At 39.8% G+C, this 24238-nt stretch overlaps 1 protein-coding gene across 5 annotated transcripts in view; it reads right to left on the bottom strand.

Annotated features, from left to right (window-relative positions):
• ZNF410 (zinc finger protein 410) overlaps nt 1–23796 on the bottom strand; it is a 42824-nt gene extending 19028 nt beyond the window's left edge. For 3 of the 5 annotated variants that reach the window (XM_004010780.5, XM_004010781.5, XM_060418297.1), the window contains exons 1-5: nt 23742–23796; nt 6911–7093; nt 5609–5744; nt 2062–2280; nt 664–855 (exon numbers count right to left, since the gene is read on the bottom strand). In XM_004010780.5, the coding sequence (XP_004010829.1) occupies nt 664–855; nt 2062–2280; nt 5609–5744; nt 6911–6943 (580 nt within the window). In that variant the 5' untranslated portion in view covers nt 6944–7093; nt 23742–23796. Of the gene's footprint in view, nt 1–663; nt 856–2061; nt 2281–5608; nt 5745–6910; nt 7094–14685; nt 14774–23741 lie in introns of all 5 variants that reach the window. The other 2 variants (XM_060418295.1, XM_060418296.1) reach the window with 1 other exon arrangement.
• Nucleotides 23797–24238: the final 442 nt, after the last annotated feature.

The following is a 24238-nucleotide window of genomic DNA, read 5'->3' as shown; positions in this document are numbered from 1 at the left end:
TGATAACGTGCATTTCTAAACCACTGGTGATGCAGATGACCTAGCGACCACACTTTGAAAATTACTAGAGAAAAAGTGGCCCAGAGTAAACAGTATAGGCATGCTGAACTCAAGAAAATCCACACTATACCCTATTTGGATATTCAGAAGTCTTCTGATGAACTGGCTCCACCCTCCCTGCCCTGCCTGCCCCCAAAAGCAGCACTATGGTAGCTGATAACTGCTAAACTGCCATGAACAACAATTTAGTTTCAGTGAAACACTGCCATCTGCCACACTGATTTAATATTAATTTCATTTTTATGTTTTATAGTTTTATGTCTATTGATAAAGCCATTTGATTTCATAATGGTATAAAATCTCTTAAGTATAAAGAATAGTACAAAATTAACTGAAGATAACACCAAGATCTGTGAAAAAATTTTTTCCGTTAAAAAGGCTTCAGTAACATTATTTAAAGCTGACAATTGTTAGTTGATTCTGCATACGAACCTGTCATGGCTGAATTATTTTATAGAAAATAAGATAAGCAATTTACACATTTCTAGCCTTCTGCTCTCATCAATAAAGTAATCTGGATTATATGTAACTCAAAAGATAGCCATTGTCTTACCAAAATCTCTGAATAGAATACTGGAAAGGAAAATAACACAGGGGTCTCACCATTGCTGCTGGTTTTTGCATTCTTTGCTAGCTGTGCCCGAGTAGCAGCAATCAAACTGTCATGGGCCAACTCCTGAACCCGGAGGAACCAGGGAATGCTACTGTCTGTGCTCTCACTGGAGAGGAAATCATTCCCTGAATCCTCTGCCTCATCTTGTACAAATACCAAGTGTTCGGCTGAAGAGCCCAGACCTGGAAGAAACAAGAGGATATATGCAAGTTAACCATCAAGTAATCCCTTTGATTGACCCTGGCTCAGAAACTCTCCATGTCCTGAATCAGCTATTCCAGACTTTCACGTCTCACCTTAAGCTTCTGTTCTCATCCAAGATTAGGTTATCAACTCTCTACTCCCAGCTGAGAGACTAGTCTTTATCTTACCTCCTCCTGTTTCAGAGGCAAAGTATGTTTCCTAGCAACCCGGCTAACCCTTACCTCTAGGATCCAATCCTATCTTTTAGTTATCTCCTCTCCACCTTCAAACCCATTCCTCCTTAGTGGCCACCTTACAGCTTCCCTTTCAGCCTTTCAATCTGTCTAAGCTCAAACCTCTCCCACATTTTTCTTTTTTATAGAAAATCTCAAGTACGACTCTAAATATCACCTTCTCACCTATTCCTTCAAAGTCATGTTTCTTGAAGTTTCTTAACTTCTAACTTATGTATCTACTTTCTCACCTGCTGTCCACTCCCCACCTCTTTTAACTCTAGGTTCCATCTCTCCTACCTCAGTAACAACTGCTCTTGTTAAGTTCACCAGACATACACTTCCCAGTCCTCATCTCCCTGGCCCAATTTGTAGTATTTGGTATGATTTACAGAAGAAAAGATATTAAATGTGGCTTCCCCCACATCATTCTCATTCAGTTTTCTTGATCTCTCTCTACTGGCTCCTTCTCATTCTTCTATCACTCCCTTAAAATTTTTTTCAGGGTCCCAGATGTGCCCTCATTTCTGTTTATGCTCCAGACTACTCCTGAATCAAAGAATTCATGCTTTGTTTCATATACCTCCCAAATGCTGGTAAGCACTAAAAACTACTTATTTCATACCACACCTCTCTAGAACTCTGGATTCCTATTTCTAACTCTCCTCCTAAGTGTTCCTCTGAAATCTCAACATCAACAGGCAAAAATCATTCTCCCCCGTTCCTATTCTTGTGTGCACCATCTAGCTAAACATACCACTTAACTCCCTCAAACAAGAAAATGTTAAGTCATCTTAGAGTCTGCCTTTTTCCTCTATATGTTCAACCGATCACCAAACTACACCAATTCTCCAAAATAATAATAGCTTCTTTCCATTTTAAGTATGACTAATTATTCCTCCCCACCCTCCCGCCCCACCTCCAAGTTTTTCTCTTAAGCATGAGTACAGGTCAGAAGAAAATAAAGAATACCTGCTCTTGTTAGGTTAAGAAGAATAAAAGAAGTGCTATCACTTGGCTGTAGATCTTGCAACAAGCTAGGGGACTCTGGAGTGGACAAAAACTCTGGAGACTTCTGTACAGTCTGAGCCCTCGTCTCTTCTCCGTCTGGACCCACATTCACCTGAAGGCTTCTCAACACAGCCGAGGAAGGAACCTCCTTGGAGGAGTTCGTATGACTTGGAGTATCATCTAGTAAAGGGAAAATACCACAGCTTTATGTAGTAGCTATCTCCAAGGAGTTCACCATTTTGATACACAGTACCTAACACCCTTGTAACATCACTTAGAAACTAACACCCTTATAGGAGCAGATAGCATTTTCATTTTATGAATGTAAAATCTGCCTGAGAAAAGAAGAGAGTGTGAAAGGCAGCTAAAGCTCTGAAGGACATCAATCAAAATGTGAGGGGCAGACTCCTCTGGCGGTTGGCAGTAACTAATAAAAAAACCATCCACATCTGGACATTATAGACCTTTGTCTTTTTGAGGCAAAGTAAATATTAACTCAAGAATAGGATTTAAATTTTAAACTGTTTTTCTTGGGAAAAGTTGTCACTTTTTAATTTTTATAACATGTATTTGAGAGGTCTGGTGAGTCATTAAGGGAAAAATCACAGCCTACAACACAATTAAAACTATAGAATCATCAACATGTTTCATGAGGGTTCTGGATTTATACCAGATGTAAAGAAATAATTCAGAAGACTTGCTTCTAGAGCTTTATTCTAGGGGAGGGGATGAATTTCCAAAGATTCTAATTGTAACATAATGCGGAATTACACTACTATGCTAAAGCATCCAATGTTTTCAGGGGTTTCATTCATCCTCATAGAATGCAGGTTACATTTTTCTCTTTTTTGAAGGAGATAACCGATAAGATTACAGGAATAAAGTAGAAGCCTAGGCACAGCACTGCCATTGTAAAGCCTAATGAAGTTGCACAGCAAAGTAAATGAACTTAATGCCACTGAATTGGTTAAATGGTAAGTTTTATTCTATAGATATTTTACCACACACAGAGAAAAAGCCTGTTCTTACAGTTCATAGCAGCACTGTTTGTCATAATATGATGCTGGAAAATAGCTATATATTCATCAACAGTGGCATGGATCAATAAGTTGTGGTATACTCATAGAACAGTATACAGCAATGAAACCAAACAAACCACAGCTATGCACAAGGATGAATCTCACAAATATAGAGTAAAAGAAGAAAGGTACAACAAGATACATTCATATGATTCCACTCATTTAAAGTCCACTTGACTTAGCAAGGAAAGTATTATTTTGGGATGCAATGAATTCTTTATTTTCTGGAATGAGACTTGGGGGATTAAACTTAGAAAGTAAAGTGAAGTGAAAGTTGCTCAGTCATGTCCAACTCTGTGACCCGACGGATTATTCAGTCCATGGGATTCTCTAGGTCAGAATACTGGAGTGGGTAGCCTTTCCCTTCTCCAGGACTTAGAAAACAAAAAATTAATTGTTAAAAAATTGAGGACAGTGGTGAAATATGGAAGAACAGAGGTTTTCTTTATCAAGGAGAAACCCATGGAAGGCCTGAAACCTGACAATGTTCTCCTTCTTGACTGGGTGGTGGTATCTCCTTCCTTAATAACTCTTCAAAATGTATATCCATATAGTTTTGTGCTTTTCTGTGTCTAGCACATATCCCAACTAAAAATATGTAGGTTATATATCCACACATATTTAGGAGGGAGGGGAATGAGGTTAGCGAGGTATGCACAGATATGTTTGTGTTTCTAATAATATGTTTCATGAGCTAGGAGGTGAGTACTTGGGTTTTCCTTTGCTATTATCTATATCTAGCTGTCTAAAATATTTTAAATCAAAGTTAAAACTAAAAGAAGGTAATGTAGAAAAGAATATGGATGCTCTTGTTTCTGTTTTCACTTCATTATTGTTAAAAAATATTTATCCAATAAATTAAAATTAGGAGAGAAAATTAGGGGGGAAATCCTCATGAAGAGCAACACTTATTAGCACATGGAAATTTTCACATATTGAAAATCCACAAGGATTTGGAAAGACTACCAACATACCAGTAGAAAAATGCGAGTTGAGAGACAGAAGATGTGGGAAAGATAGGAGCTAGATAGAAACACTTTAAATCAACACTGGTTGAATATATCTGCCCTTAAGTCATTTCAAAAATCAGAGAGGAAAAAAAAAAAAAACAGAGAGAAAAGAACACCACTAGAGGACAGTAACCAAAAGATTTTATAACAAATAAGTTGTCGTAACAGATGACCCTCACCTGATTTAACATTAATATTCCAAATTTTAAATATTTTAATTTCCAGAAAATAAAGAATTCACTGCATCCAAAAATAATACTTTCCTCGCTGGTAGTCAAGTGATGGGATCTCCTTCTTTTCATACAAAGCTAATCTCACTACCCATGCTCAGCATTCTACTACTTCCTCCTACCTCTCCTGGAGCCTCCTTATCAATTACCCACTCTTTCTGTTCATGGCTTCTCTAATGGGCTCTTTCCCCTTAACACAAAACCACCCTCTAATATTTCAAATCTTAAAAGTTAACTTTTTAATCTCCTTTATGTCCTTCTCTTTTTCCTTCCCACAGCAAGATAACTTTTAGAAAGTATACTTCCTCAACTAGACTCATCCTTGCAGTGGTATCTTAACCTGCTACAGCCTGGCTTTCCATTCCCTCTCCAAGGAACATGTCCTGCCTAGGGCAATAATGACTTCACCGATCCTATGGCACTGGTGGTGGTTTAGTCCGACTCTTGTGACTCCATGGACTGTAGCCTGCCAGGCTCCTCTGTCCATATAATTCTCCAGGCAAGAATATTGGAGTGGGTTGCCATTTCCTTCTCCAGGGTATGTTCCCGACCCAGGAATTGAACCCGGGTCTTCTGCACTACAGGTAGATTCTTTACCAATGGAGCTATGAGGGAAGCCTATCTTATTGGGATGGTCCCTATATCACTAGCCTGTTAGAAGCATTTGTCAACTTGACCATTCCCTTGGGTTCTATGCCTGCACTTCACACCAGTATTCCTCCTGTTGCTCTAGCCTCTCTTTATTCCCTCCTCCACAGGCTCTCCTGCCTCACCCTGTACCTTGAATAGGTACCTTAAGTTCCATGCGGTTCTGTCTTGGCCTCCTTTTCTTCTCACTCTCACTCTATGGGTGTTCATATCTGTTCTTATGACTTAAACTATCGGTGCAGGTAATTGACAGTCCAGTGGTTAGGACACCATGCTCTCAACGCTGAGGACCCAGGTTCAATTCCTGGTTGGGGAACTAAGATACCACAGGCTGCACTGCACAGCCAAAAAATTAAACAAATAAACTACCAATGCACTTATGACTCCCATGGTTGCCTTTCGCCATGACTCCTCTAATTTTTATAGTTTCCATAGTTTACAGTCAGTTATAAAGTCAGTTATCCCATTCCACCAGTACCACAGAGCAGGCTAAGTTCTTTTAAGTCTTGTTTATCTCATCTTTGATGGCACTAATTTTTACCTGGTAACATTAGCCGACTGCATTCTGAGGCGTCAGTCACTGGAAGTAGGGACAAGCAAGTAATGTCTTTAGCTTCTGATTCTACTAACCCCTGTCCTAGGGGGATGGACGTATTCTGAACAAACTGTACCAGGAGCTGGAGGGGAAGGTGGGGATGTGGAGACAACAAATAATACAGGTTGTCAGAAATATATCTAAACTTCTGAATTTACCAAAAGGAGACTATGTATTGATAATTAAGTCTTGATTACTCACTACTATCCACCTTATTCATAGAAAAATCAGATTAACTACAAAATGTTATTTTTATCAAATGTTCTATTCTAGACAAAAATTGAATGATATGGAAAGTAATAACCTTTCACAAAACAGAGAAATGATAAAAATAATTATAATTATAAATGGTGGCTATTACAAATTCAACTGCAACAATGTGTATGATTATAATATACCTTATAAAGCACTTTTCTGTGTATTGGCTCTTTTAATCCTCACTGAACTCAGTAAAACTGCATGTATTTTAAAGGTAATAAATCAAGATGAAGACACTAAGTCACTAGTCCAAGGTCACATTCATACTTAGGTAACATGATTCCAAATTTAGCTATCTTTCTATTAAACAACACAAATATTCTAAAATTAGAATGAGAAAAATGAATAAAAATTGTTTAAATCCCTTAATCACATAAAAAAACATTAATATATACAATTATATAACCAATATAATTATATTTATACAAAATTAATTAACATGGTTTGCGGTAGTAAAGATTTACATATGTGTACATACATATGCCATATAAAAAATAAATTTTATCATTATATTATCTAAATGTATAATAATTTATACTTATTTAAATAACAAATGTGAAAGTGAAAGCCTCCTAGCCATGTCCAACTCTTTGCGACCCCATGGACAATACAGTCCATGGAATTCTCCACGCCAGAATACTGGAGTGGGTAGCCTTTCCCTTCTCCAGGGGATCTTCCCAACCCAGGGATCAAACCCAAGTCTTCCACATTGCAGGCGGATTCTTTACCAGCTGAACCACAAGGGAAGCCCCAAAACTAACAAATATAAAAAGTCATAAAAGGTAAGAACTGAAGTTTTAAATTTTTGAGAAAGTAATTAGTAACAGAAAAATAACAAACTAGTATTTATAACCAAAACCATATGACCTACAAAACTTAAAATATTTACTACCTGGCCCATTACAGAAAACGTTTGCTAACTCTTGAACTAAGAACAAACTCTCTAACACAGCCCACCGAAAGAAAAAGAAACCAGTTGTCTGGGCTCACCTCTGGTTTGGATTCTAACTCATCTGATAACATTGATTCAGCTTCCAAATTCTGTAGCTGTTCAGGGGACAGGTTAAAATCTTAATTCAGAGTCAATGACACCTTCCTGTTGTGCTCGTATTCCTCTAGGAAGTGATATGCTTTTCCTGTAAGATGCTGTGCTGGCTGGGTAATCAATGTCGCCTAAAAAAGGAAAAACAAGAGAGAGGGACTCCAGAGCAGCAGGAAAATGTAGCTAAAAAAACAAAGCCACTTCTTTATATACCCCCAAATCACAACAGCAAGTAAAGAATTCAGCCCCAAACACTTGTTTTAAAATAGAACAAGCCCAACATGTATCAAAAACCCATAAAAAGTCATACTTCGACGTAGAATTTCTACTAAGAATCTATTCTAGGAACACAGAGAACAGACTTGTGGTTGCCAAGGGGGAGGTAGGTAGGGGAGAAATGGATTGGGATTAGCAGATGCAAATGATTATATATAGAATGGATAAACAACAAGGTCCTACTGTATAGCACAAAACTGTTTTCAATAAACCACAGTGGAAAAGAATATGAACACGTGTGTTCATATATATACATATATATATACATATATGTGTTATATATATATATATATAACGAGTCATTATGCTGTACAGCAGAAACACAACACTGTAAATCAACTATTCTTCAATAAAATAAATTTTAAAATAAAAAATAAGCAAAGGTTTCAAATATGGAAAAAGCTGTATGCCCAAAGAATTTCACCTTATCATCTGTGATAATAAATAACACTATAAGCAACATATAAATACACATATATATTCATTTAAGTAATGGCTGAATATGGTATGACACTGTCACTTAAAAAGTTATCAAAACAAAGCAACAACAAAAAATGTTAATGACATTAAATTACAAAAACAAAATACAAAATGATACATTTGCTGTCATTAAAACCAGTTACGACATGCACAGGAAAAAGTAAAAGGAAATTCATACAGCCATGATAGTCACTGTACTGGGTGGGTGGTGGTAGGCTGGTGTAACATTTTTCTTAATTTCTCAATTTTGTATAAAAGATTGTTATACAGTCAAAATCTGAACAGTGTTTCCCAAAAAAACAGAACTCTTGGGACCCTCATGAAGCTGTTTCCCCCACTTAAATTCTTACTTTCTTCATGACTATCTTCAGTGTTGTGTCTGGATTTCTTTTTCATTTTTTGTGTATATTTATCTATTATAGATTTTTGGTGTGCGATTACCATGAGGTTTGTTTTGTTTTCATTTTGCTTTCTCTAGTTGTAGCACGTGGCTTAGCTGTGTCACAGCTTGTGGGATCTCAGTTCTTGGACCAGTGATCAAACCTGCATCCTCTGCTTTGGAAGGCAGATTCTCAACCAACTGACCACCAAGAAAGTCCCTACCATGAGGTTTTGGTATAGTAGTCTCTCTCTCTCTCTACACACACAGACACACACACACACGATTCCGTTATCTTAATTTCAAATGCATTTTAGATATCCTGCATTTTTACTCTCCTCCTCTCACGATTACTGGTTTTGATATCATATTTTTACTTCTAATTGTTTTGTGTATCCCTTAACTGCTTATTGTGGATACGGATAACTTCTTTTTTAACTTCCCTACTAGTCTGTGTGTAGATGATTTCCTACCATTACTGGATGTTTGCCTCTACGAGTGAGCTTTCGTATTTCGTAATTTTCTTTTTTCTAGTTGTGGCTCTTTCTTTTCCACCTAGAGAAGTTTCTTTAGCGTTTGGTGTAGCCTGGTTTGGTGGTGATGAATCACGTTAGCTTTTGCTTGCCTATAAAGTTTGATTTCTCCATCAAATCTGAACAAGAACCTTGCTGGGTAGAGGATTCTCGTTTGCAGTTTCTTCCTTTTATTCACTTAATATGTATCATGCCACTCCCTTCTGACCAGCAGAGTTTCTACCGAAAAATCAGCTGATAACATTGTGGGAGTTCCTTTGTATGTTATTTGTTGCTTAGCCCTTGCTTTTAATATTTTGTTTACCTTTACTTTTTGTCATTTTGATTACTATGTGTCTTGGCATCTTCCTCCTTGGGTTAATCCTGTATGAGACTCTTTGCACTTCCTGGACTAGGGTGACTGCTTCCTTTCCTGTTAGGAAGTTTTCAGCTATTATCTCTTCAGGTATTTTCTCAGGCCCTTTCTCTCTTCTCCTTCTGGGACCCCTATAATGGGAATGTTAGTGTGTCAGATGTTGTCCCAAAGGTCTCTTAAAACTAGCCTCATTTTTTTTTCATTCTTTTTTTCTGTTCTGCAGCAGTGATTTCCACCACTCTTTCTTCCAGCTCCCTGATCCATCCCGCCTCATTTATTCTGCTACAGATTTCCTTCTAGTGTAATTTTCATTTCAGTTATTGTCTTCTACAACTCTGTCTGGCTGGTCTTTATATTTTCTAACTCTGTTAAAAACTTCTTGTAACTTCTCACTCTGTGCATCTATTCTTTCCCTGAGGTCTTCCACTATCTTTACAGCCATTACTCTAAACTCTTTCTTGGGCAGACTGCTTCCTTTTTCCACTTCACTTAGTTGATGTTTGGGGGTTTCATCTTGTTCCTCTGTCTGGAACATAATTTTTGCCATCTCATTTTGTCTAAATTTGTTTGAATTTTTGTGTATGTGGTAGGCCACTTGGAAAAGTGGCCCTTTGCAGAGGATGTCCTCTGTGTCCCAGCAGTACACTCTCCTCTTGTCACCCGAGGGCCAGCACCCATCTGGTCCCAGAGCAGGTTCTGATAAGTATTTGCAGACTCAGTTCCACAGACTGCGGGGTTGTGGTTTTCTTGCTTCTGGTGTCACCCTGCTTATTTAACTTATATGCAGAGTACATCATGAGAAACGCTGGACAGGAAGAAACACAAGCTAGAATCAAGACTGCTGGGAGAAATATCAATAACCTCAGATATGCAGATGATACCACCCTTCATGGCAGAAAGTGAAGAGGAACTAAAAAGCCTCTTGATGAAAGTGAAAGAGGAGAGTGAAAAAGTTGGCTTAAAGCTCAACATTCAAAAAACGAAGATCATGGCATCTGGTCCCATCACTTCATGGGAAACAGATGGGGAAACAGTGGAAACAGGGTCAGACTTTGTTTTTGGGGGCTCCAAAATCACTGCAGATGGTGATTATGCCATGAAATTAAAAAACGCTTACTCCTTGGAAGAAAAGTTATGACCAACCTAGATAGCATATTCAAAAGCAGAGACATTACTTTGCCGACTAAGGTCCGTCTAGTCAAGGCTATGGTTTTTCCTGTGGTCATGTATGGATGTGAGAGTTGGACTGTGAAGAAGGCTGAGCGCCGAAGAATTGATGCTTTTGAACTGTGGTGTTGGAGAAGACTCTTGAGAGTCCCTTGGACTGCAAGGAGATCCAACCAGTCCATTCTGAAGGAGATCAGCCCTGCGATTTCTTTGGAAGGAATGATGCTAAAGCTGAAACTCCAGTACTTTGGCCACTTCATGAGAAGAATTAACTCACTGGAAAAGACTCTGATGCTGGGAGGGAATAGGGGCAGGAGGAGAAGGGGATGACAGAGGATGAGATGGCTGGATGGCATCACTGACTCAATGGACGCGAGTCTGAGTGAACTCTGGGAGTTGGTGATGGACAGGGAGGCCTAGTGTGCTGCGATTCATGGGGTCACAAAGAGCTGGACACAACTGAGAGACTGAACTGAACTGGTGTCTACCTGGTGGGCAGGGCTGAGTCAAGGGGCAAGGTGGCTGTGGGATCAGGAAGTCTTCCTATCTGCTGATACGTGGGCCTGTGTTCCTGCCCTGCTGCTTGGCATGAGGTATCCCAGGACGACAGGCTGTTGGGTGGGGCCAGGTCTTGGTGGTAATGACCCAAGCAAGGTGTCAGCTACCAGCAAGAGTTCACACAGATGAATATGCCCCTGTATCTCTGCCAACAGTGTTGACCTCCTCAGGGTCAGCTGCAGTCATTGCCCGCTTCCCAAAGAGACCCTCCAAGACCAACAGGTAGGTCTGGTCCAGGTTCCTAAGAAGTCACTGCTTCTGTCCTAGGTTCTGGTGCATGTGAGACCTTATATGCACCCTCCAAGAGTGGAGTCTCTTGTTTCCCTCAGTCCTGTGGAGCTCCAGAAATGAAGACCCTAATGCTCCAGGTGCTCCCCCTTCAGATGCCAGATCCCCGATCCCCAGGATGGGTAGCCTAACTTGGAGCTCAGAACTCTTACTCCTGTGGGAGAACTTCTGCAATATAGTTATTCTCCAGTTTGTGGGCTGCTGTCCTGGGGAGTATGGGATTTGATTATATCAAGAGTGTGCCTCTCCTATCGTCTTGTGGCTTCTTCCTTGTCTTTGGATGTAAAATATCTTTTTGGTAGGTTCCAGTCTTTTTCACTGATGATTGTTCAGCAGTGAGTTGTGATTTTGGTGTGTTCATGAGAGGGGGTGAACTCAAGGTCCTTCTATTGTGCCATCTTATCTCCCATCCTCTAAATTCTTATTTCCTTAAAACTTAACATTTCTTTCAGATTTTGGCAAATAAGTCTGCTTTATTTTGTACAATTTTTGCTAAAATTGGGAGCACTATTATATACAAAGTAAGCATATAGTATAAAATATATCAAGGATGGGAGTTTTCAATACATACCAAGGTAGAATGGAAAGTCAGAACAAGAAAGAGTTACTCTACAAAAAAAGGCATTTAGAAGTACGTAAATAAATGTTTATTGCCCTGTTGGTTCAGTCCTCTTCCCATTGCTGGCTTCCAGAAATCTTCATTTTCATCATAAAAAAAACTTATAAAATGTAAATGAAAAGGCTTGCTTTACGTTTATCACATAAAATTAAGTGTCATAAATCTGACTTTTCCCTTTCCATGTTTTTCTCACTTGAACACTATAACTGCTCAATGTAGTTTACCAATCTCTCTTTTCACAGAAGAAGGAACCAAGGTTTAGTACAATTATTTGTCCAAATTATTAAGCTGCAGAGCCAGCATTCCCACCTAGAGCAAGTTAGCAAAAGTAGTAATTAAATCCCTCTAGGTCCGGTCTTGAATCTTCAGGATTTAAGAATTCCTTTTCCCCAATCTCAGCTCATTTCCAGAAGCCAAGAAATTATCAAATGTTTGCTTAGGTTATCCTTAGGGTTCCTCCAACTTTAAGATTTTAGGATTGTAAAATCTCTAAGAACCTAGACAACTATTTACTGTCCTTTATATTTGTTAGTTTTCTTAGAAACTGATGGTACTGGCTCCATTTCTAATATCCTTACAAATGAAAAATTTTTTTAAATTAAGCATATGAATATGTATACCAAACAAGGGGGGAAAATCAGATATACTAGATTTTAGACAATTTTACAAATCTGTTATAATAATTTAGAGAAGGGAGCTGCCACCTCTCTTATAGTTTAAGAGCCATCTCTAGATCACCATTTCTCAAGGGTTCATGGTTATCTGTGACATTTCATTTTAGTGTTTTCATTTCAATGATAATTTTAAAAAAATTAACACCTATGCATTTTCTGGAACAAATTAGTATCCATATTATAACTGAGTTCTGTGTTTTTCCAGTAGTCATGTATGAATGTGAGAGCTGGACAATAAAAAAGGCTGAGTGCAGAAGCACTGATGCTTTTGAACTGTGGTGCTAGAGAAGACTCTTGAGAGTCCCTTGAACAGCAAGATCAAACCAGTCAATCCTAAAGGAAATCAATCCTGAATATTCACTGGAAGGACTGATGCTGAAGCTGAAGCTCTAATACTTTGGCCACCTGATGCAAAAAGCCAACTCACTGGAAAAGACCCTGATGTTGGAGAAGACTGAGGGCAGAAGGAGAAGGGGCGACAGGATGAGATGGTTGAATGGCATCACTGACTCAATGGACATGAGTTTGAGTAAATTCCGGGAGCTGGCAATGGACAGGGAAGCCTGGCGTGCTGTAGTCCATGGGGTTGCAAAGAGTTGGACACAATTGAGCGACTGAACAACAACTGAGTTCTACCATACAATTTGTTGCCCAGTTTGTGGTTTGTATGTTTGCTGTATAAATAAAAGAAAGACAAGTAGGTTGCAATACAACAGGCAGATGACCTCAAAAGAATCTGTACTGGAGCACTCAGTACCTTATCAAGTGTACTGGATGGATCTCATCTTTAACACAGCAACCTGCTATGTACATTGAGCTATTTCTAGTCCCAATTCAAATTACCCATTTAAGAGATTTCAAGCACAATTCAAATGTTTTTTATATAACAGCTTCACTGAGAGGTAATTCACATATCATACAATTCACTCCAAGAGTACAACTAATCTTTTTAGTATATTCAGTTATATGACCATAACCATGATCAATTTTACAACAATTTCATCACCCCTCAAAGAAAACCCATTAGTAATCCCTCCCCATTTCCTCCCCAAACTTCCCCTGACCAAGCCTAGGCAACCACTAATCTATTTTTTGTCTCTATGGATTCACCTATTCTGAATATTTCATATAAATGGAATCATACATGTAATCTTTTGTGCTTGGTTGCTTTCACTTAGCATAATGTTTCCAATGTTAACCCGTGTTACAGAATGTATCAGTACTTAATTTCTTTTTACATTATTCTAATGGATGGATATATTATACGTTTTATTCATCCATTTTTCAGTTGATGGTCATTTAGGTTGTTTTCCAATTTGGCTATCATCAATAATGTTGCTATGAAGATTCATATGGAAAAATTTTGTGTGAACATGTTTTTATTCTTTTGGGTATACGTTTAAGAACAGAACTGATAAGATGATACAGTAACTGTGTTTTACCCTCTTGAAGAATTACCAGGCTATCTTCCAAAGTGGCCGCACCACTTTACAATCCCACCAGTAGTGCATGAGGTATCCAATTTCTCCCTATCCTCACTTTTTAAAATTACATCTTTTTAAAGACAGCCATCCTAGTAGGTATGAAGTGGTAATTCATTGCAGTTTTGAGCTGCATAACCTGATGGCTAATAACGTTGAGCATCTTTCCATGTACTTATATGCCATTTGTACATCATTTTTGGAGAAATGCTTATTCAGATCATTGGCCCATGTTTAAATTTAGTTGTCTTTTTATTATTGAGTTGTAAGAATTTTTTACATATTCCAGATACAAGTCTCTTACCAGCTAAAAGATCTGCATCAATTTTCCTTCCATTCTGTGTTATTTTCTTCTGAATAAGGCAACTCTAACTCTAATAAGTTACCAAATAATACCTCACTGAAATTGGCGTTCAAGGACTTCTGGTCAGTTTTAGATGAATATGAGATCTGATTATCATAAACTGCTTCACAATGCCTTCACATTATAAACACTACCTTGTATGCTATTCTCTACACTGCTATTATTAAAGCTAAAATATAGTCGTAGATTATGTATATTAGTGAATCCAAAGCTAAATCTTTCCACTATTCAGTTCAATATTTAGTTCAGTTTAGTCACTCAGTTGTGTCCGACTCTTTGCAACCCCACGGACTGCAGCACACCAGGACTCCCTGTCCATCACCAATTCCCGGACCTTACTCAAACTCATGTCCATCGAGTTGGTGATGCCATCCAACCATCTCATCCTCTGTCGTCCCCTTCTCCTCCTGTCTTCAATCTTTCCCAGCATCAAGTATTATGCTCAATATTATTTCATTTCAGTAAAACAACATCTCTACCACATAATATGAATTTTAATTTAATTTGGATTTTCTTAGGTTTTACTGTGGTTAACATCTATATACTTACTCATAAGGGCTTCCCTGGTGGCTCAGAGTAAAGAATCCACCTGCCAATGCAGGAGATGCAGTTTCAATCCCTGGGTCGGGAGGATCCCCTGGAGGAAGAAATGGCAACCCATTCCAGTATTCTTGCTTGGGAAATCCCATGGACAGAGGAGCCTGGTGGGCTACAGTCCACGGGATCGCAAAAGTTGGACATGGCTTAGAGACTAAACAACAACTTACAAATAAAAATATAAATCCGTTATAACAATGGACATAACAATGACAACCTAAATTGTACTAAATATCTGGTTCCTACCTACTTAATACATGGCCATCAAAATACATGAGATTGCTTAAGAAAACAATCTTGCTTCAGCATATATATTTTTAAAATTCCACTGACCTTATCATTGCTATTACTGAATTATCTGTAAATTTGTTTTGATTTTATAGTTAAGGGCCATCAGGTTCAATATAGGAGGGACAAGGATTACTTAGCTTTTTGTTTGAATACATTTAGAGTAATTACAATAAAAATAATTTACAAGTGTGAGGTGGGGGGAGTGTCCAGTGTTTTTCCTTCAAATGCAATTTACTTGACACTAGAGTGAAAGGCAACTCACTCCAGTATTCTTGCCTGGGGAATCCCATGGACAGAGGAGTCTGGTGGGCTACATTCCATAGGATCACAAACAGTAAGACACAACAGAAGTGAGTTAGCATGCATGCAGAGTGAAAGGCATAGCTCTACTCAAAGAGAAGCTATTCTCAGGATAATTATGGGTCTCAGAGGAAATTTCTTCTCAGGATTTCTTATGCTGTTAATTAAGATACGAGATTAGACATGCAGCACCAAGTAGTATCCTGTGATTAAAGGATCACTCAACATCCTTGGAGAAGGAAACGGCAACCCACTCCAGTGTTCTTGCCTGGAGAATCGCAGGGATGGAGGAGCCTGGTGGGCTGCTGTCTATGGGGTCGCACAGAGTCGGATACGACTGAAGCGACTTAGCAGCAGTAGCAGCAACATCCTTTAATGTGGACAATTATTTGTTCATTCTTATTTTCTACCTTTACCTGGTGGACTGGTAAAATCTATATTCTTATTTCTTTTTGAACAGAAAAATTACTAATTTAGTATCATAAATAATAAAAGAGATAATGGCACTTAATTGTCAGCAACAAAGGCCAGGCACATCAAATCGTATTTTCCAAAAATACATACATCCAAGAATCTTGGCTCTGGATAAAGAGTTTATAACAAAACAAACTGATCTCAGAAACCCAAGGATTGGTCTAATAGTACTTTTCAGACCCTTTTGCCCTCTATCTTGGGTAACAACTAAATTTTACTACCTCTATGGTTCCCTATGGCCATCAAAGCATACTGCTTAAAGAAAATAATCTTGGTCTGGCACATACTGTATTTTTAGAAGCCCATTCATTGATTCTGCCACTGTTATTACTGAATATATTATCCTATAGTAAGCCTAAGAGTTAAAAAGAATGCAAGCAACACAAACTTTTGCACAAACCAAAGCAAAAAACCTAAGAAGCTCTGAAATGTTCTGGGAACAAGTAGTGAGAGAACTTCTAACAACAGCAAAGTAGATTAAGGACAACAGCAATCTCTATGATCAGGACCATATGGAGAACAACTTTCCCTCTGCTTTTAGCCAAATAAATCCTAGGAACTGAAGTTTGATAAACTGTATTCTTTTTCTACAGTACACTTAACATCATCCAGCAAATTATGTATTAATACTAAGAAGCTAAGTTTAATAAAAAAAAAGTTGAGGTGTTTTTAATTAAAAATCCAAGGTGTCTAAAGCAGGAACATAAATTCTGCCTCTGTTTCTCTGGCTGAGACCTGGGCAAGCTACTCATCTTCTTGGCCCTAGGAAACTCCTCTGAAATACCCAAATGAAATAGATATACCCTAAACTTACTTACGTATCAGTTAACAGAAATAATGATAAAATTCTTCAGAAGCAAAGTTTTACATAAATGCTTAAGAAACAAGCAAATCTATCAAATCCTTTCAGTTCAGTTCAGTTGCTCAGTCGTGTCCAACTCTTTGAGACCCCATGAATCGCAGCACGCCAGGCCTGCCTGTTCATCACCAACTCCCGGAGTCCACTAGAACTCACGTCCATCAAGTCGGTGATGCCATCCAGCCGTCTCATCCTCTGCCGTCCCCTTTTCCTCCTGCCCTCAATCCCTCCCAGCATCACAGTTTTTTCCAATGAGTCAACTCTTTGCATGAGGTGGCCAAAGTACTGGAGTTTCAGCTTTAGCATCATTCTTTCCAAAGAAATCGCAGGGCTGATCTCCTTCAGAATGGACTGGTTGGATCTCCTTGCAGTCCAAGGGACTCTCAAGAGTCTTCTCCAACACCACAGTTCAAAAGCATCAATTCTTCGGCGCTCAGCTTTCTTCACAGTCCAACTCTCACATCCATACATGACTACTGGAAAAACAACAGCCTTGACTAGACGGACCTTTGTTGGCAAAATAATGTCTCTGCTTTTGAATATGCTATCTAGGTTGGTCATAACTTTCCTTCCAAGGAGTAAGCATCTTTAAATTTCATGGCTGCAATCACCATCTGCAGTGATTTTGGAGCCCCAAAAAATAAAGTCTGACACTGTTTCCACTCTTTCCCCATCTATTTGCCATGAAGTGATGGCACCAGATGCCACGATCTTCGTTTTCTGAATGTTAAGCTTTAAGCCAACTTTTTCACTCTCCTCTTTAACTTTCATCAACAGGCTTTTTAGTTCCTCTTCACTTTCTGCCATAAGGGTGGTGTCATCTGCATATCTGAGGTTATTGATATTTCTCCTGACAATCTTGATTCCAGCTTGTGTTTCTTCTAGTCCAGCGTTTCTCATGAGGTACTCTGCATATAAGCTAAATAAGCAGGGTGACAATATACAGCCTTGACGTACTCCTTTTCCTATTTGAAACCAGTCTGTTGTTCCATGTCCAATTCTACCTGTTGCTTCCTGACCTGCATACAGATTTCTCAAGAGGCAGGTCAGGTGGTCTGATATTTCCATCTCTTGAAGAATTTCCCACAGTTTCTTGTGATCCACACAAAGGCTTTGGCATAGTCAATAAAGCAGAAATAGATGTTTTACTGGAACTCTCTTGCTTTTTCTGTGATCCAGCAGATGTTGGCAATTTGATCTCTGGTTCCCTTGGTTTTTCTAAAACCAGCTTGAACATCTGGAAGTTCACAGTTCATGTATTGCTGAAGCCTGGCTTGGAGAATTTTGAGCATTACTTCACTAGTGGGTGAGATGAGTGCAATTGTGCAGTAGTTTGAGCATTCTTTGGCATTGCCTTTCTTTGGGATTGGAATGAAAACTGACCTTTTCCAGTCCTGTGGCCATTGCTGAGTTTTCCAAATTTGCTGGCATATTGAGGGCAGCACTTTCACAGCATCATCTTCCATGATTTGAAACAGCTCAACTGGAATTCCATCACCTCCACTACCTTTGTTCATAGTGATGCTTCCTAAGGCCCCCTTGACTTCACATTCCAGGATGTCTGGCTCTAAGTGAGTGATCACACCATCGTGATTATCTGGGTCTTAAAGATCTTTTCTGTACTGTTCTTCTGTGTATTCTTGCCACCTCTTCTTAATATCTTCTGCTTCTGTTGGGTCCATACCATTTCTGTCCTTTATCGAGCCCATCTTTGCATGAAATGTTCCCTTGGTATCTCTCATTTTCTTGAAGAGATCTCTAGTCTTTCCCATTCTGTTGTTTTCCTCTATTTCTTTGCACTGATCACTGAGGAAGGCTTTCTTATCTCTCCTTGCTATTCTTTGGAACTCTGCATTCAAATGGGAATATCTTTTAAACTTTTCTCCTTTGCTTTTTGCTTCTCTTCTTTTCACAGCTATTTGTAAGGCCTCCTCAGACAGCCATTTTACTTTTTTGCATTTCTTTTCCATGGGGATGTTCTTGATCCCTGTCTCCTGTACAATGTCATGAATCTCGATTCATAGTTTATCAAGTACTCTATCAGATCTAGGCCCTTAAATCTATTTCTCACTTCTACTGTATAATCATAAGGGATTTGATTTAGGTCATACCTGAATGGTCTAGTGGTTTCAAACTTCCCTAAACGTCTGCAAAGGAAAATACTACACACTAGGCACCAATCAGCAAAGAAACACAAAATGTCTTTATAATTAACCTGTTTTTGGTCCCACACCTCAGTGAAGAACTCTCATATGCTAGACAGGAATTAGTGGTAACACCATTTCCCAGAGTAGATATGGCCTAAAACCAATGCAGGCTACATGGAGAAATCCTGGGAGGGAAAACCAGACCAAAGTAAACTAATCAAGCAATTAGGGAACACAGCTGATACAGGTCTCCTGCCTCAGTCCTGACTGCCATACAGAAGGGCATGTATTCCAAAAGGAAAGATGACCAGGGGCTTTTAATACTCTGCATCACAAAAGAAACAGAACATCATTGTGCCAGCCTCCAAAAAGCAATGTGATTCCACTCTAGAATACAAAGCCCAGAATACCAGTGTTGTTCTTATCCTCCTGAGGGAGGCAGAAAAAGCCTTGACCTTAACTCGGTTTGGTAAAGAAGGGTAAGAGGGAGAGAGGGTGAGAAAAAACAGAAGAAACTGCAAAACACTGTGCTCCCTCAACTGGTTACTCCTCACAAAAGTTAAAATAAAGCACAAAAGTTCAACGGAGAGGCGTAATCTCTCTCCCCACGTGCCAATCTGCTTCTTAGCTCCCTCCACTTCTACCTGTGGCTGACCACAGATACAGAAGGGAACAATACTCAGTAATACTTAAAAAACAAAAAATTCTACTAATGCTAATGAATTACAAAGACCAAAGTTTAAAGTTTATAAAAGAGCAGTTGAAGTTTTGGTATAAAATGGTAAAGAAACAGAAAAATCAAGTAACTTTTTAATATCATATCTAGTATAAGATATAGCATGAGAGTTAACTAAATGTTAATGATAAAGTGGTAATGAGGACTGATCAAAGACATCAAGAACACAGAATGGTGAAGCCAGAATGAATTTCAGAAACTGTAACGTTCATCCTGGGCCTTCCTTCTTCTCTTCCTGGGATGTTCTGGGGTGCCCCATTCCTATGGCCCTGATTTTTATTCCAGTCACCTCCCCATTTCTCTGCAATCCTTCAGAGACAAATTTAAAGCCAATGATCTTCATGCTGCCAAATTCAATGGATACTTTACTGTTTTCATCTTACTTAAACTTTGCAAAGGACAACTATTATTTTTGATTGTTCCACATTCATTGCCCCTGTTTAGGTGACAGGATCCACATTTTGTTTGGGGATCTACCCCTCCCTCTCTGTATACATTCTTGGTGGGACTGTAGAATAAGGTGTTCTTTCCTATCTTAATCAACTGTTGGGCAGTCAACTGATTTGTTCATCAGATACTTTAACTTAGAACATGAACTCTAAAAGAAGTAACTAACTAAAAGGTGAAAACTGCTATAGCAACCTGTTCATTCCAGTACTGCAATCATCAGTCTTCCCCTGGGGATGCTCAGATTTCTGTCCTTTTCAAAGCCAGGGCCTTCAGCATTTCCTTTGATCCTGTGAGCTGCCCACATCCTTGTTATAAATTCCTCTTCTCCTCAAGTAAATTGGTCACTTGCAATCAGAGTCAGAACTGATATTTTCCCTTAGAAGCATTGCCTCCTTCCACAAACACTTTACTTACTCTCTTTTGCCTCTAAGATTCTCATTTTAATCCTACCTCATTGGCCACTCCTCCAGTCTTCTCTGATAACTCCTATATTCTTCCTCCACTCACCTTCTAAATACTAATGTTCCTCAGGAGTTTGCAGGCCCTCTTCTCTTACTACATTATATTCTCTTCCTAGTGTGAACACATGGCTTTAAATGACATGGTCTCCAAAATTTTAACCTATAGCCTAGATATCTCCTCTGAGCTACAAACTTGTACATATAATTGCTTATTTGACATCTCTACCTGATGTTATAATATCTCAAATTTAACATATTCAAAATGAATTCTCTTCCAACCCTGTTTCCCATTGTCCTCTGCCAGCCCCTCTGACCACAACCCTCGACACTCAAGGGAAGGCCATCATTCACCCCATTTAGAAGTTACTTTTATAACTTCTTTCCTTTGCTCCCAGTATGCAGTCCAGCTACAAGTCTGGACTTGAGTCTATCTCTAACCCACCTACTTCTACTGCCTCTACTCTACTCCAGGCCAACTCTTGCCTTAAAGTACCGTTACTGCCTCCTAACTGGTCTCCCTGCTTCTATTCTTTGCCTCCCTTCATTCTGTTCTCTTCGCATCATTCAATATCATCTTAAACTATGAATTTTCACATTTTCTTCATGTGGCTTCCCAATATATCTGGAAAATATCCAAAATCCTTATCCAGGCCTATAAGGACCTACATGATCCATTCCTGCCTCTCCAAAGACATTCCAGAGTTGTTCTCTATTACTTACTCACCAAGCTCCACCAAATGCCTCTCCCTTAGTTCCTTGAACACGTTTACCTCTTTCCTACGACAGTGATTTGCACGTGTCATTTCCTCTACCCAGGAATGCTTTCTCTTCTATTGGTTAGCTGTTTTTTCATTCTTCAGGGCTCTATTCAGCCATCAACTCACATAAAAAGGTTATGTATGCCTGATCACTTTATCCCAGGAAGGTTCCCCATAACCCCAGTTTTACTCTCTATCTATCCCTACTGTCTCCATTACAGCACCCATCACAATTTCTAATTCCTTTGTTTTTATATAGTATTCACTTTTTGTCTAGCTGTCATAAAAAAGGGCAAGCTTGTTTACAAATTGTAAGCTCCATAAACAAGGACAAGAACTTGTCTGTCTTGTTCACTACTTTATCTCCTAGCACCCAGAACCCATCACCTGGTGCCTGGCAGAGTACTGTATGTAATTCATAAGGAATTTAAGTCTCCAAGAGTCATTTTTGATACTATGAAGCTCCGAGACTGTCTTTTCTATGAGCTTTCAGGGCTTTTATGCAAGCTTCTCTGTAAGCAGCTAGTAGGCACTAAATAAACATTTGCATATTAAATGAACGACACCACAAATGATAACCAAATTTTTGTTGCTATTACTAACCTCTCTCTGAACTCCAAACTATTTCTAACTGCTTGCTAGGTATCCCCAAGTGGATGTTTATCTCAATTTTAACAATGTCCAAAATCCAGACTGTCATCTTCCCCACCAAACCTGTTCTTCTTCCCGTATTATCCATTTCAGTTATCGCCCAACGTTCCTCCCACTCAGCTACAAACTCTAGGTCTTGAACAATCTCTCTCATCCTCCAAATCTAAATAATCCCAGTGGTTCTGATTCCTCCAAATTTATTCCTACCAAAATGCACTGTTTAGGTTTTTCATTATCTTTCAACTCCAACATGAAAACAAGCTTCTAACTGGCCACCTTACCCTTAAAATTCCCCTTTCCAATCCATCTTTTATGCAGCCACTCGAGTTATCTTTCCAAAACACAGAGTTTATGTCACTTCCCTTGCCCAAAGTTCAGTGCCTCAGAATTAACAGTCAAATCCCTAAGCATGGCATTTTAAATATTCAACAGTATGTCCTCAAATACACTTTCAGTTAAAGCATCCACTATACTCAATGAATCCTTTTCTCCAGTACACACTGAACTGGCTACTAAATGAACACTCCAACCTATTTCAGTGTTCAAGATCTTTCCCTTGGGATAGTTCTTCAGTAATAAGACCCTCCAGTAATAAACGCTGCAATCCAGCTGTGATCTTTGAAATCCTTTCCTGTCTTCAAAATCTAACTCATATGCCATCCTCCATGAAGACTCATCTTTTCCCTCCAGTCAAAACAAATCTATCCTTCCCTGGTGTTGTCACAACACAGTTTAACCTCTCTTTAACAATTATCTCACCCTGCTTTGGGAGTTAGTTGTCTTTCAGCATGTTTTTCTCACTAGTTAAGGTTCACTGAATTTATTCATCCTCCCACTAACTCAGCACGGTGCTTGCACAAACTAAGCATTTAAGAAATATTTGCTGAATGAATAGGTAACCTTCATTTACAGGGGGTGTGGGTGGGGGTGTCAAAGCTAAAGATTAAGTAATTTGCAGAAAACGAGACCTCTACTTAGACGCAAAAATTTAAAGACTAGAACCTAAATCTTTTGAGCTTAGTTGACCTCACTATCTCATACGAAGACGGTGGAATTTTTCACTCCCTAACAATAACAAAATGCCCCTGGTTTTATTTTAAAATATTTCTTTCATCCTCTTTACAAATATGCTGCGTCGACCCTTGGGTCAAAATGAGGAGGAAGTACAAATTCTTAACTTCCAAGTTAATAATATTTAACTTTCAAATGAATCCTAAGTGCATTTCAGAGTCTCACGAGCAAGGGGGATAAACTTTAATAAACTAATTGAATTCTTTTCTCCGAAGAGACTTCAGAGGATAAATACAACCAGCGAAACGAATACAGGCGGTAAGCACTCACAGCCCCACACCCTCGCCTTCAAATGACACGCGAAAGAGAAGCCGGCGGCCCAGCCCCTCCGAGTCGGCAGTCTTTCTTCTTCTAGTCCCAGAAAGTGGACATATGGAAGAAGAGAGTAGATCTGGGGCTGAAATATCCAGGGCAGAGTCACCCTGGCATCATTGTTCCCCGACTACAACGGCCTAGTGAAGGGCCCCAAGGTTGGCGGGCGGGCCTCACTTGCGGGTGCTGTCTGGGAGCCCCCGCCCCGGGCACTCGCTGACTCTAGCTTTCTCAGGTCGGTCTTGTCCCCATATCCCTGGCCCCCAAACCAACTAAAGGAGCCGAAACACCGGCCCCAGAAGCCCTCGAGGAGAAAAGCCGAAGCCGTAGGGCTTCAGACCCGCCGCTCCAGATCCGGGTGGGGTGCCCCGGGGGCGGTTTCCCGGTCCTCTCCGGGGACAAAACTCGGCCCGCGCCCCCGAGAAGCCGGCACTGACTTCCTCCCTCTCGGAGACCACCCAGCCGAGCGGGTATGGTCGGGACCACCTCAGAACTCACCTTCCAGCCCCGGGCAGCAGTCCGTCCGTCAGTCGGTCCCGGATTCTGTCCACACAGAGCGTCTTCCGGCTCCTGCCGGAAGCAGTTCGAGCGCGGGACAGGAAGTTTGGCCGCCCCCACGCACACACCCACTCGCTTGCCTCCCAGCCCCGCGACTGTAGCGCCGAAGAGGGTTCCCGCCCGGTGGCCTCAGGCCTGCGCGGGCCAAGCTGGTGGCGCAGGGCTTGGCTCTGGAAGGGTAGGATCTGCACTCTCCCGCCTCCCACTCATTCCCTCTCGGCCTTTGTGGCTCCGTGGTCTGCGAAGCCCGAAAAAACGGGGTCAGTCAATTATAGTCGTGACGTCATTGCTTCCCTGCTGCAACGGACGGGGTAGTTTTTCCTGTCAGCTGAGATCAGTACAGGCTGCAGTGGAGGCAAGCGAGAAAGAAAAGATCACTACGTAAACATTTATCACAGTTCTCTGTGATCAGTGAAGAGGACTTTGAAGCTTAAGTG

This window comes from Ovis aries, chromosome 7, assembly GCF_016772045.2.
Source record: "Ovis aries strain OAR_USU_Benz2616 breed Rambouillet chromosome 7, ARS-UI_Ramb_v3.0, whole genome shotgun sequence".
NCBI lineage: Eukaryota > Metazoa > Chordata > Mammalia > Artiodactyla > Bovidae > Ovis > Ovis aries.
The sequence above is the reverse complement of the archived record's forward strand: the minus strand, read 5'-3'. Positions and strand labels throughout refer to the sequence as shown.